This window comes from Colossoma macropomum, unplaced genomic scaffold, assembly GCF_904425465.1.
Source record: "Colossoma macropomum unplaced genomic scaffold, Colossoma_macropomum, whole genome shotgun sequence".
Lineage (NCBI taxonomy): Eukaryota > Metazoa > Chordata > Actinopteri > Characiformes > Serrasalmidae > Colossoma > Colossoma macropomum.
In genome coordinates this window covers 20,076,664-20,091,303 of record NW_023494802.1, presented here as the reverse complement: position 1 = coordinate 20,091,303, position 14,640 = coordinate 20,076,664, and the positions used below count along the sequence as shown (strand labels likewise).

At 40.2% G+C, this 14,640-nt stretch overlaps 1 protein-coding gene across 5 annotated transcripts in view; it reads left to right on the top strand.

Annotated features, from left to right (window-relative positions):
- Window positions 1-14,640, top strand: part of chl1a (cell adhesion molecule L1-like a) — a 131,701-nt gene that overhangs the window by 81,037 nt on the left and 36,024 nt on the right. For all 5 annotated transcript variants that reach the window (XM_036591289.1, XM_036591288.1, XM_036591287.1 and 2 more), the window contains exons 15-20: window positions 1,656-1,780; window positions 2,785-2,886; window positions 3,106-3,303; window positions 4,180-4,250; window positions 9,540-9,762; window positions 14,309-14,424. In XM_036591289.1, the coding sequence (XP_036447182.1) occupies window positions 1,656-1,780; window positions 2,785-2,886; window positions 3,106-3,303; window positions 4,180-4,250; window positions 9,540-9,762; window positions 14,309-14,424 (835 nt within the window). The remainder of the gene's footprint in view (window positions 1-1,655; window positions 1,781-2,784; window positions 2,887-3,105; window positions 3,304-4,179; window positions 4,251-9,539; window positions 9,763-14,308; window positions 14,425-14,640) is intronic.

The following is a 14,640-nucleotide window of genomic DNA, read 5'->3' as shown; positions in this document are numbered from 1 at the left end:
GGTAGCTAGCTAGCTAAGTTTCCCGTTCCACCTTAAATAGTCCAGCAGTTCTGACGCCTGAATGTATGCAGAATGTACCTGCTGCTCCATTTAAGGTGGAATGGGAAAATTCAAACAAGAAGCTGGTGAATATCTGACTTCAGCTTCATATCACTGAAGAATTAGGGGTGGGTGATAATAAATAATTGTCTTATACCCCCTTTTAGATGCCCTTAGTGTAACTAAAGCCCAGCAGTGAGGAGCTGAACTTTACCCTCCTCTGCTGTCACTGCAGACTGGCAGGGTCGCCTACAGAGCAGCGCTGGTAGCTGTTAATGAAGTAATGTTTTTATTTGAGGGTCTCATTTCAGAGGGAAGATTTCAACCACTACCGCTTGTAACTCAGTTCCAAGGGGTTAAGGTGACACTCGAAAACAAGGGGTAGGGGTTAAAAGAAGAAATGGGACTGGGCCTTGGTGTTCACAGCCCAAACAGAAGACCTTACTTAACAGTTATGTTTCACCATTGGTACATACCAACACAATGTGTCAACCAACCCAAAGTGTTACTAAAGGTGCTTGTTATGAATCCTTACAATGAAGTTTTTGAATATGCTGTATTTCCTTTAGCCTTTAAAAAGTAAGGTGTATATATAGCTCACACAATAAATCATCCATAAGTAGTTTAAAACACCGGTTCAGTCAGTCAGTCAGTATATATAGAACATATATGAATGTTTAAAAAAAACAACAACAAAAAAATAGCTGTTTGGGTTTGAATTGGCTCCGTATTGATTTAAAGTTGACCTAAAGGACTGTTTCAGCCAGAAATGCTAATGTTGACAGCATTGAATGAAAGAGAATATAAAAAATTATGTAATGCTAAATTGGTGGCTTTCATGGATGACTAGTAATATTAGCACGCATGGTAAAAATATTTTATTATAGTGAACCCATTTTGTTGCTTTTAAGGCTGAATTAATATCACCTCTTTTTTGAAACAGAGAACATAGGAATGTTCAAAAACTTCATTTGTACTGTCATGATTGGCCCTTTGGGTCTGAGTTGGTTGAAGGGGAATTCCTCCAATATTTAAAATTTTCTACATTAAAAATGTAAACATCAAAGTTACCCAGAGTGGTTTTAGAGAAACTTACTTAGAATTATTCACAGTAGTGGTGATGGGAACCAGACATCTGTAGCATTTAATGCCTCTAAAAGGTACATCACAGAAGGTTATTACAGGCCACGGTCATGAATACGCTGTCTGATGCATGAGGCATGTTCTGAGACAGGGTTATGATAAAGATTTGGGATAAAACATATTTTCTTTTAAATTAACTCATGGCAGAGAGGTGCATGCCGAGGTAGCACTATTTTACCATCAACATTAGATATAAAACTCATAAGACACGTCTAGGTACACTGTTGGGTTTGGATAGTAATCAAAATGGTTATATTTGCATCAGTAAGTTTCTCTGCAGTGCAACGTGAGCCACGCCAGACCTCGTAGTTTACATATCAATGATTATATTATGCAGAATTTGAAATATCTATGGAATTCCCCTTCAATAAAACACTTATTATGTATGAGACCACATGACACTCATGGTGAACATTTAAGATCTGAGATATGAAACATGTAAACTACTGAATATTGTTTTCGATGATTCACAGGTTCTACATTGAAGAGAGAATACTGTATATATTCAATGTGAGTCACAGCGATGGAGGACTGTATACCTGCATCGCGAGAACGCCTCTGGATGAAGTTACAGCAGATGCACGTATCACTGTGCTGGGTAGGAATTCTCTCTTTATTCATCCTGGCAGCACATTCACAATAGCCTGCCCTGTCTGCACTGCGAAAAATCATATTGTGGCGAGTGAAAGCATCTTAAATGTAGGTGATATATCTGATACTAATACAGTGGATTGTTGTAAGAATAGTATAGTAATTATAAGATAATACCAAGATTTTCATAGACATTTTTTACCTATTTTAACTAATGATAACTCTTTATTAAGAAGCTAACTACACAGAGACTTCATAACAAGTGCATAAGTATTCAAATGACATTTTTATAAAGCAGTAAAGGTTCATTACTGGGGAAAGTTACTTTATAACAGTGTTATAAATGGAATAAATGTGTTCCACTTCAGTTTAATGGCTGTTATGTCAATGTAGCGTCATTTACTTCTTGTGTCATGTTGTAGCTGCTGGTATGAGCTGCTTATATATTGAGGTATTACTTTATAAATATGTTATTCATTGTTTATGCCACTGTTATGAAGTCCCTATGTAGGTAGGATAATAAAGTGTTACCCAAGTTATTTTATCCAGGGAAATTATCTTAATGCACTGGCAGATTACTATAAAATATGTGCAGTAATGTTATTTCACTTAAGATCAGTTTATGTAAGTAGAAATGTCTAGAAATAATAGGGCAATAAGCTTCTTACAACACTTTCATAATGAAAAATATTAGGTAACACTTTACCTGCATAGAAGGGTGTCTACATAACACATTCATAACATCTTACATGAACACTTCATAACATGTTCATGAATGTTTAAATCACCAATTTATAAACTATACATGTTTGACCATGATATCAATATGGACTACTATGTCATCTTACTGAAATACTTTTTTTTTTCAAAATAAAAGTCCTATTTTTTTATTTAAAAAGTGTATTATTTTCACAATCCTATTTTCTGGACAGCCAAAATAAAAATGAACTAAGCTGTTGTTTAATGTCAGGATAACGATTAATCACACCTGTGATGTTTAATGTTCTTTAGATGTTCCTGATCCTCCAGTGCGGTTGTCATTATCTGATTTGAGAGATCGTAGTGTGAGGCTTAACTGGGTGCCCACCAAGGACTATAACAGCCCTGTAACAGGTGATGTGCAGGTTCTTCCTTACACTTTATCCAAGGCTCAAAGTCTACAAAGATGATCCTCCTCCTAGTTCACTCTTTCTAGTTAAAGTTCTTCATATTTAGATGCTAATTCACTGCTCAGGAGCACTTGAGCCTGATCCCACTGGGACTGGCGTACAGTATATATAGAGTGTGTGTGCTGCATTCTGAATGACTTCAGCATCTCGTATTCATGAGCAGAATACAGCATTGAGTATGAGGAGAACCACTGGGAGCCTGGGAAGTGGAAGCCACTTTTGCGTGTATCTGGCAACCAGAACTCTGCCCCGCTGTCGTTATATGGCCACATTAACTACCAGTTCAGAGTCACCGCTGTCAACGCCATTGGCACAGGCCGTCCCAGCAAACCATCTGAGAGATATAAAACGCCTCCTGCTGGTAGGAAGACTACTTTTCTCTCTGGATACTTATGCCATGTGTCCAAACTGTTAAACATTGTAAAATTACAGTGAATGACAGGCTACTAAATGCATTAATTTATCACAGTGATTTGCTATAATATTTACAGTAAATAACAGTAAATTGGCAAAATATACTGTGACTCCACAGTCGCCTGCAGTACAAGATTAAAATACAGTAATCTTCTGTATTTTTATATAACAACTGTAAAAGTAATGCAACTCAGTAGCCAGTAATTTAATGAGAGACATTACTGTTACTTTGATCAAACATTTGTGTTTTTTTTCAGATGTGAGTTCAGATGTCACAATCTTTAACACTAATTTTTCACAGTAGAGTAGACCTTTGGCTGGTCTACTTTGAATTTTGTTTTTATGCAGAAATTTTGAAATATCAGTGGAATTTTTTCAGTGGAAGCATTTTAGTGCTTCAGGAATTCCCAAGATATTTGATTTTGTCTTCTATACATATTTTATATATCATCGCTGTCCAACGAAAAACAAGTATCTCCAAAATAGTAACTTTACAGGAGAGGGCAAAAACGTTCTTTACTTTCAATGTAAGTCAATGGAAAAAGTTTTTGTTCTAAGCGATTTTGGAGCATTTCTATTGGTCCAATCAATTTTGGAGCATTTCTATTGGTCCAATCATCATGAAATTTTCACACAACGTAAAGGACAGCTGCTGAGCTCAAATGACGCAGAAAAGTAAAAATCGCAAAAAATGGTACATGTTTTTCATTGGACAGCAACGATATATAAGTGATATATTGATGATGCTGTGTCCCTGACTGAAGACTGCACACTCAAGACAGACTGGACAGATGGTAATAATTCATATTTCTTTCTTAAACAGCCCCTGATAGGAATCCGGAAAATATTAAGATTGAGGGTCATTTGCCTCATCAGATGGACATCTCTTGGGAGGTAAACAAACTTTCTCTTTAGTGCATGCTGAGGTGTAAGTATAGGTGCATGTTTACACAAACTGACTATCACTGTCCCAAAGGACACACCTTCATAGACTGCGTCCTTCGAAGGCTGTGTAGACCTGCGAAGGCTGAATCGAAATGAGACAGGCTGCTCTACAGTGGATTTCCTGTTTGCGTCATAGCACCGCTGTTTCCGCCCTCACCGTACAGCACCGCTCCTGTACATTTCTTTTAAAGTCCTTTAAAGACAGAAACTGTTTTTTATTTTTTCATTTATGAGAGCTGGAGATGCTTCTCTCTGTCGGCTCTTTGCTCACTAAAACAAAACGAAACATTTCAAATTGGCTTTTTTAACAATTGTATCGTTCGCTTATTCGACTCAGTTCAAACCCAATACCTACATTTCAAAGTGTTTTGCTCCATTCACTCCTCTCCTGACGCCGCCATGTTATTGAATCTTCGCCGGCATGCAGTGAACCTCGGGATATGTTGGCTGGCAAAGGATCCACCAGTTGGATCCTTCGTTGCCATGGAAAAGAAGAACAAATTTCTCGGCTGCATATGAAGGAGGCTTCGAAATGAGACAGTCTAGTCATGCTGCTATGACGCAATCGGCCTTCAAATCCCATCCATCCCCTTCTACCCCATCCATCAATGAAACTGGACCACCATAAGACCATCACTGACCAGATATTATTAGGAGATGGACAATAGTGATACCAGCATGGTAGTGGGTGGTATGAGTGACTCAGGCGCAGCACTGTTGCTACCGCTACACCTTAATGTCACTCATGTGCTTAGAATAGTCGGCCATCCAAAAACATCCAGACAACAGTGGTCCTGTTTTTCGGTGTTTACTGTGTCCACCCTTTGCATTCATTATAGTTTCCATTCTTTTCAGGAGACTTGCTTTGAGTTTTGTTTAAGAAATCTGCAGGGACACTTTTCCACACCTTCAAAGTTCAGTCTTAGGAGTTGGTAGCATTTTCTGCCTCTGACAATCTTAGTGATCTCAAGTACAAGTGAAAACTCACCAGTCCATAAAACCTTACTCCACATCTTAGATGTCCCATTTTGATGTATTCGTGCAAATTTTCTTTTTTTATCTGTTCCTTTTTTCTCAGTAATGTCTTCCTGGCAGCTACACGTCCTTTCAGACTAATAGTGTTGAGTAGTCGTCGTCTCACAGTGGAACAATGGACAGAAACACCCGTGGATTTTTCAGATCTGAATCAAGAGTGGAGCTTGATTTTCTCCTCTCTCTCAAAGATGAAAGCTTTAACCCTTGTGTGGTGTTGATGTGTGTGTTACTCAGTGGTCTGCTGGACCCACCACATTATTGTGTTTTTAAATCAATACAGCCATAACAATTTATGTAAAAATACTAGGTGTTAAAAAAATATCACAAGTGTCCAGCGTAGGGTTCTCCTTTAGCAGCTGTAGCCAGTCAGCAGCCTGTCCATGTTGTCCACCCTCACACACACACACTAACAGCAGGCCATGTAGGAGGAGAACAGAGTGAAGGACACAGCACCTCCACACTTTTACTCCCCGCAGGTTCACCCAACACCACATGTGTAATATAAATGTGTGGGGGTGAACAGAGTGAAGACACTAAAAATGGGTTGTTTTATATGTTCTTCACAGAAAATGAGGTTGAAATAATAATAAATTGCTTCATTTTTTCTTTTGCTAAACATTGAAAATGGTCCCACAGACCCCAAAACCACACAAGGGTAGTGCTGTTTATTTGATGATGACAGTATTTGTGGTCTACCAGGACTTTCACGGTTGTTAGGAGTTCCATTTGCTCTGTATCTTTTATTCATTTTTTTCCAGTTTTGGAAACTGTTGACATTTTCCTTTCTTTTGCAAGATTATTTTATATCTCATCTCATCAGAAATCTCTCCTTTAGCCATTTTCGATGCACATAAGAGCGAAATATGCAAGGCGGCTAAGGTGTGTTTGGGTAGTTGCTTGTGTGAATGTTAATGTCTCTTTGAAAGAGAAACTAATCAGTTACTCCTTTGGGAATCTTTTGTTGGGAGGACACAGATATAATTCTTTTGTTTGAAGATTGTAAGAGTAGAAGAGTTAAAGTGGTTACAGGAAGCTCAAAAATAGAGTGAGCAAATTAAATACAGATAGATTTGATGTTATACGTAGTGCTGGAGGCTTCAGTGTTCCCCAGTGTAATTTTCTGTTACTTAAATGTTTCCTGTGTTTTTCTGACACTGAAAAACTAATAACTTGTACTAATGGTAATTTTTACTGGAAATTACATAAAAGAAAGGGTGATTTCTGACTTTTACACAGTACTGTAGCCTCTAATGAAGTGGACAGTACTTGTACAGTGTTAGAAAACCTCAGCAGCACTGCTATGACTGGTGCACTCATATCAGAGCAACACATGCTACCATGCCTCTACCCTGTTAGTATCACTGTTGTGTTGAGAATGGTCTACTAATCAAATAATATCTGGTTAGTGAGGTCCTATGGTGGTCCCTTTCCATGGATGGATGGGGTCAAGGGGGCCTGATAAACTGTGCAATGAAAAATGAGAGTAATTTTAAACCTACAATGTGCACCTTTATGGCAGGTGTACCTGATGAAATAGCCGATGTTTATGAGTGTTTCATGAGGCGTCTCCTGTATGTTTATCCTTCAAAAAGCAAAGAAGCTTCACTTTTAATACATTTCATTGTATTATCTAAATAATTAACACATGCTGACAAAATAGTTCTTCAGGGAACACGAGGGAAGCTGTGTTTCTCTCTGTATTTCCTCCCTGTAATTAGCTGTTATTTAAGACTGGGCCTGTCACAGGTACCTGTCAAAATAAAGGAAAGCTTTCCAGGCCAAATTCCCAACCTGATTTCCCAACCAACTTCACAGAGACTGCTACTAATTAGATACAATTTATCAGAAATTCTTTCAGAGGAGGTTGAGAAGCCATGGACGCTGACCCTGTACATTCTTACATGTTCACACAAAATCAATCAAATTAGCAATTATTAGATGGACTGTGCTGTGAAAAGGTAATTGCCCCCTTCCTGATTTCTTCTATTGTTGCATGTTTGTCACACTAAATCAATTCAGATCTTCACACAAAATGTTCTATAAGAAAAGGAGAACATAAAGAAACACAAAACGCAGTTTTAGAGAATAATTTAATTTATTGGAGTGTTAGTCTGCTTTCAGACAGCAGAACGTATTTCAACAAAAAAAAAACAGCATTAAACTGTGAGAAATCTGCCTGTGACAGTTTTGCAAAGTGTGTCTTTCTGCAGAGGAGGTTTAATTTTGGTCTGGATCTTTGTACGTTTTGTGCTGCTGAAGCAGAATCTCCAGAACATTTATTCTTCTCTTGTAGATTTCAAATAAAATTCATGATTGGTTAGCTTTTAAAAAAAGGGTTACTCCAGAATTTCATGCAATTTCATGCATATTGCAGAATGTTTCTGCAATGGTTAATCTAGTTATCATTATGGGGAAATACTATATATATATTTGTATGTGTAAGAGCGTTACCCCCTCTTATGCCTTCTTTATGAATAATTTTGTAAAGTATTTAGAAATATGCCCCAATTAATGAAAATATGAATGTTGAAAGCCTCTGTCAGTCAATTGTTCCTTTTTTCCCCGGTGACTTGTTTGTAGCTGTCTTTGTATTCGATAGTTAGTGACAGTTGATGTTCCCTGTTCATTTTTACATCCCTGACTTGTTTTGTAAATGTTGATATAAATGCAAAGTTAAAAAAAATAGTTTTTAAAAATAGCAGAGAAGGAGCCAGTGTTCAACACCACATCACGCATCACACATCACACTAAACGGATAGACTTATTACTGATACTTATTGTGCTTTGTCTGAGAAAGACGAGGAGGAAAAGCCCAGCAGCTTTAATTCTTCCTCATCAGCTCATGTGAACATTAGCAACATTGCCGAGTGCCTTGAACACTACAGCCTGCAAGCAAAGAGACGCAGCATCGTAGTTACACATTCAGGTTAAATGCTCACCAAGCTAAAGTGGCGTGAGGAACTCGTGGTATATTCCCCAAGGTGTTTTATTAGCAAACCTCAGTGACAACAACGCAGAGGATGATGAATTTAACAGTGAATTAATGTTTATCTTTGAGCTGAATACGTTTTAAGTTGCAAACACGAGCAAAACCGTCGTACTGTACAGCCCTGCGCTCACTCTCTGGCTCAATTTCACCTGTCTTCTTTTTTGACTGGTTGCCTTGTGAACAGCCTTTTTTGTGGAAGTTGAACACGTTTCAACTCAATCTGTGAGAATGCATGTCGGAAGGAAACAGTCCTCGGTGGAATAAGCAGAGCCCACAGGATCCTCGTCCTGCCTTTGGATATGATGCTGTTTTGGGTTGAATGCGCTCTTGGCCTGCTTTTTGAGACCTACTATCCTACCTTATATTGCTGGGAAGGATATATGTAAGTGATATCTAAGCTACGTTCACATTATAAGCCCCATTGCTCAAATCCGATCTCTCTGACAGGACGGTTCACACTCGTTTAGGTAAGTGACTCAAATCTGTCATTAATGTGATGAACCGGCGTCCTGAAATGACCCTCATGAGCTCATCCTACTCAGTAACGTCACGTGAATGAATCACGTTCATCATCAGCACAAACTAACGAGCAGAACGAGCTTCGCTGAGAAGATAATTAACTCTGATCAGCTCTCAGCTTCATTATTAGAGCGAGACGAAGGAGAAAAAGGTGAGATGAGCTGCTTTTCCACCGTTTACAGGCTTTAACTTCTGTTCGGCGCTGCTGCCATGGCAACACTGAATGATGGCGCACGCGCAGTGGAAAAAATTCCGATCTGAGCTTCACGTTAAGGTTGCATGGCCACGAATCGGATACGTATCTGATCTAACTCTGAACTCTGGCTCAAACTCATGCAGTAGAACAGCCTCTATTCTAAGAAACCCACAGCGGTGTAGACGTGGTTCAGGATGCCGCTCTGACAGTTGACTAATCAGAACAGAGTTGGCAGTCTGACCAATCAGAGCCCACTGGGCTTATCAGACCCCAACAATAAAATTATGAATATTCAAAATGAACATAATAGGTCCACTTAAATTTGATTTAATGGGTTGATTGAGTAACTAAGGGGGCATTTACTTTTTCACACACAGCCAGTTCGTGTTGGACAACTTTTTTCCTTCAGTCAATGAAATGATCATTTAAAAGCTGTATCAGGAGGGGGAAATATATTTTGGCACTAACTCTGGTTGTAAACACTGTCTTTGTGTCTTAGCCTTTGTTGCCCATAGAACACAATGGGCCTGGTCTAGAGTATAAGCTGAGCTACAGGCAGCTGGGCGTTGAGGATACCTGGACTGAGCACATCTTGAAGAGACACTCGTTTGTTGTGAAAGACACCCCAACATTTGTTCCTTATGAGATCAAGATCCAGGCCCGCAACCACCAGGGCTGGGCTCCAGATCCCAGAGTGGTGACCGGATATTCAGGGGAAGATTGTGAGTGAAACACCTCTTTATACTCTTCACCTTTACCTAAATCTATGTGCTTTAGGAAACCTATGTGTACATCATTTGCACAGTATAGTATATTCAACACAACCATTGACAGAAGTAAGTCAAAATCATGTTGATGTAATAAATCTTATTTAATGTATTTGAAATAAAACTGAATGCATTGCTCTTTCCAGTGTAACAGCAATGCTGGTGCCTCCAATGTCTAACAAAAACTGTGCACGTTGGCGCTCGTTCAAAATGTAGAAGCAGCGATGACAGCTGGTGTAGACATTTTGGCAGAATACACAAACATTTGTGGTGAGAAGAGAGATGCTTAGTCTGACGAGGCACTGCTGTCATTCATCTTTTATTGTTTAACTCACATAAATTATATCTTATCATTTGCCTCCTGGTCAATGATGTGATTTTTCCTTTGTGTGTAATTATGTTTGTCCATGTCTTCAGTTGCCTTTTGGCATTGTCTTGAGGATAATGCAACAGGTTTGGTTATTTCTATGGATCTGTTCAGCTCAGAGCACATGGACCCAATGTTCTCCAACAAACCCTGACATTTTAATGATGTATCAAATCATGTCAAACTGGGGTGCTGCACAGATTAGCATTTGCTCTCTTCTAACACTCTGAATTCTGTTTATGAAGGCCTTGCTAATCAGCTGATGAGCTGAATCAGGTGCGTTTAATGACGCTGTGTGCTGAAGCCTGCATTGTTTTGGCCTGCGAGGACTGGATCCTGACACATGAGCTCTAGAGCAGAGGTCACTAATAAGCAGACTGTGGTCTGAGTCCGGACCCAGGCACTGTCCTATGTGGACCTGAACCTATAACAAATAAACTAAGGAGAATTATTTAATTTGGACAGGGTGGTCCTGTTTTAATCGGCATAACTTTTCTAGCTTTACGGTCCCACTTCAGTGGCCCGGGAGACTCACAGACCAATCACATGCATTGTGAATATCACACGTGACGCTACTCAGCCAATCAGATCTGTGCATTATGATGAGCACTGAGCCTTGAGTGAGCGATGCACACACAGGGGAGGGACGAGGCGAGAAACAGCAGTTGGAGAAGAAAGTGAGTCAGAGGGAAGTTATTTCACATTGTTTGCTCTAAAAAGAGAAAACTGACAATAAATGTTATTGAAATATGACTGAACTGTACTTTATTTGATTTGTCATTCAGTTGTTGACTGTATAAGATGTTGATATACCTACTAGGCTACTTCAGTAAACAGTATATGGCACTGAATCATAATGCATGTTAGACATTATGATGTTCTGGACCTTTGCTTGAGGAAATTTTCTCTAACTGGACCTTATTGAATTTTACTCAAAGACCCCTGGTCTAGAGTGTTCCCCTCCATTCACACGGATTTGTTTAGTTTATTGTTCTTATTCTTGAACAGCCAACAGAAAGGGGTGCATAATATATAGGCAGACAACATATTAATAGTCTTTCTTAACGATTGGAATTACAAACAATAATTACGACTGAAAATTTAGCACCTTGTTTTTAGCTCTCACACTCTAACATGCAGATCACACGTGTCAAGCTCCAGTCCTTGTGGGCCAAAACACAGCAGACTTCAGCTCACTGCCTCATTAAACACCTCATTCAGCTCATCACCTCATTAGTAAGGCCTTCGTGAACTGAATTCAGGGCGTTAGATGAGCGTAAACATTAATATCCACAGCACTTTGGCCCGGAATGTCCCCGGTTTGACATGCCTGATGTAGATGGACAGCGTAGTTGATAACACCACCTCCCCACACACAAAACATTGGGAGTTTGGCTGAAGGTTGGAATGCCACTTTTCTACCAATACAAATATACATACACACAACTATACAGGTTATTTCACATGTACTAGCCATTCATACGTATGAACATATGATCCACTCAGACCAGCGCAACACACACTAACACACCACCACCACGTCAGTGTTACTGCAGTGCTGAGAATAATCCACCACCCAAATAGTACCTGCTCTGTGAGGGTCCATGGGGGTCCTGACCACTGAAGAACAGGGTAAAAGGGGGCTAACAAAGTATCAGAGAAACAGATGGACTACAGTCTGTAACTGTAGAACTACAAAGTGCACCTATATAGTAAGTGGAGCTGATAAAATGGACAATGAGCGTAGAAACAAGGAGGTGGTCATAATGTTATGCCTGATCGGTGTACATCAAGGTATGTAGCGTATTTTTTGGTTCTGATTGCTTCATCCTAACAGAAGTTACAACAGATTATTCGGGGCCTCTTTTGAGTGAATCTCCCTGTAGTAGTATGCACCATGCTCTATTTTTATGTTGTTTATGTTGGAGCTGGTGATGTGGACTCGACTCCAAAACAATCGTTTCTTTAACTTCAACACATCTGGGAGTCGGAGTCGACTCTCGGACAATGACTCAGAGAGTTAAAATGCTTGGGGTCGACTCTGTGAACTCTGTTTTCTTCCTTGTGAGTGATGTGAGGGACATTTTGACGGAGGCGTTTGTAAAGCAGAAACAGAGTCTGAGTTTGAGTAGAGTGATGTTTAATTACCAGGCTGTGAATGATGCCAACACGGCTCCCCAGCCGCTGTAAGGAGTATGTCACACTGCACCCCACACATTTTCTTTTGAAAAGAGGAGCAAGATGACATCCAGCTGCTCAGGAATGAAAACTTGGTTTCTGTTCAAAGAATTGAAAAGGAATTTGAAAATGGTTCCCTTTCAAAAAGAATTATGGCTCCAGTAATGATTTACTCAGCACATCACTCTGACTTTCCCTTCTCCCCTCACTGTGTGAAATAGGCTGATGGTAAGATGTGTTGAAACATTAGTCAGCTCTGATCATTTGTCAAGCTGCCTGATGTTACTCGCTACGACTTATCAATTTTTATCATAATCACTATTATCTGTACTCAAAAAATGGATAAACTTTGGTTCAGAATGGTTTAGTCTCTGTTATAAACCTTTGTCAGCAGCTCTGGTGCTGTCTTGGTTAAAACAAAGTGAAGTCAAGGAGTCGACTCAATCAACTCCAGCAGACAAGATCTTAGGATGAATCAAGAAATGCCTGAGTCGTGCATCACTAGATGAAGCAGCCTTGCAGCTCTTGGGAGTGCTCTCTTAAAAAATTCCCTTTACTAGATAACCCTTGAAGAACCAGCCTATAACAAGGGTCATCAGCTCCAGTCCCAGCTGCTCCTGTAGATCCTGTATGATAATGATACTATAGTGAATATCTTTCTGTAGACAGTTGTTTATTTTTTATGGTTATTTTATTATAAATATTACACACATACACAGATCAGGCATAACATTATGACCACCTCATTGTCCATTTTATCAGCTCCACTTACTATATAGGTGCACTTTGTAGTTCTACAGTTACAGACTGTAGTCCATCTGTTTCTCTGATACTTTGTTAGCCCCCTTTTACCCTGTTCTTCAGTGGTCAGGACCCCCATGGACCCTCACAGAGCAGGTACTATTTGGGTGGTGGATCATTCTCAGCACTGCAGTAACACTGACGTGGTGGTGGTGTGTTAGTGTGTGTTGCACTGGTTTGAGTGGATCAGACACAGCAGTGCTGCTGGAGTTTTTAAACACCTCAGTGTCACTGCTGGACTGAGAATCCACCAACCAAGTCCACCAACCAAAAATATCCAGTCATCAGTGTCCTGTGACCACTGATGAAGGACTAGAGGATGACCAACACAAACTATCGTCTCTGACTTTACATCTACAAGGTGGACTGACAAGGTAGGAGTGCCTAAATAAGTGCCTGACTCCAGCAGCACTGCTGTGTCTGATCCACTCAGACCAGCACAACACACACTAACACACCACCACCATGTCAGTGTTACTGCAGTGCTGAGAATGATCCACCACCCAAATAGTGATAAAATGAGCTGATAAAATGGACAGTGAGCTCAAGGTCATAATGTCATGCCTGATCGGTGTATTCTGCTATTTTAAATGAGATCCAGGCCATATCTGTATGTAATTATGGCATTTTAAAACATTTTAATGCAAAAAAAGCTACAATAAAAGCTTGGGTAATTATCCTGATCCCTTTTTTAAATACCAGCACAATGAGGTGTTAATTATCATTACTGAATGTTGGTGTTTGTTGGAGAATGTTGGACTGGTGTTCTCTGAGCTTTAGAGCGTGTTGTGTTCTTATATAAAGACTATTTTTTTGACCGTTTGTTCTAGAGTGCGCACCACCTCTGCCCAGTAAACCCTACAGCATGTGTCATGTAGGCTACATGTATGTGTACTGTTAATACTGTCTGGTTATTGCTGTAGCACAAACCCACTTTTCGCCCCTCACACCGACCTTCCTCTCTTGTCAGTTTACATGTTAGTGTGTCTGTGTTTGTGGCGAGTAAACAGCTGAGTTGTGTTCGACGCTGACCCATATCCCCCTCAGTGTTAAATCTATGGATGCACCTGTGTGTTATCCTGTAGTGTGTTGGCTCCAGCCCAGCGTTTGTTGTGTGTTTAACTCAGACCCGTGTGTTCTGACTGTCCTCTCCAGTGCCGCTGGCAGCTCCTGAGGACGTGTCTGTGGAGGTGTTGAACTCCACGCTGCTCAGGGTCAGCTGGTCCCCCGTCCCCCAGGCCCAGCTGAGGGGCCATCTTGGCGGATACAGCGTGAGTGTCTGACCCGCAGGTCTCTCGTGTCCTTCCCACCACTCGACACTGTCTGGGTTACGGCCCTGCGGTTCTTTAGCTAGGTCAGGAGGGGAAAGTCATTTAGCCACAACCCGGCGGTTTGTAGCTATTAATGGACCTCCTCCTCCTTTTTTCATCTCTTTACACTTATCTTCCTTTCATCTCTTGCCGTTCTTCTTTCTGTCCCTTTGTTGC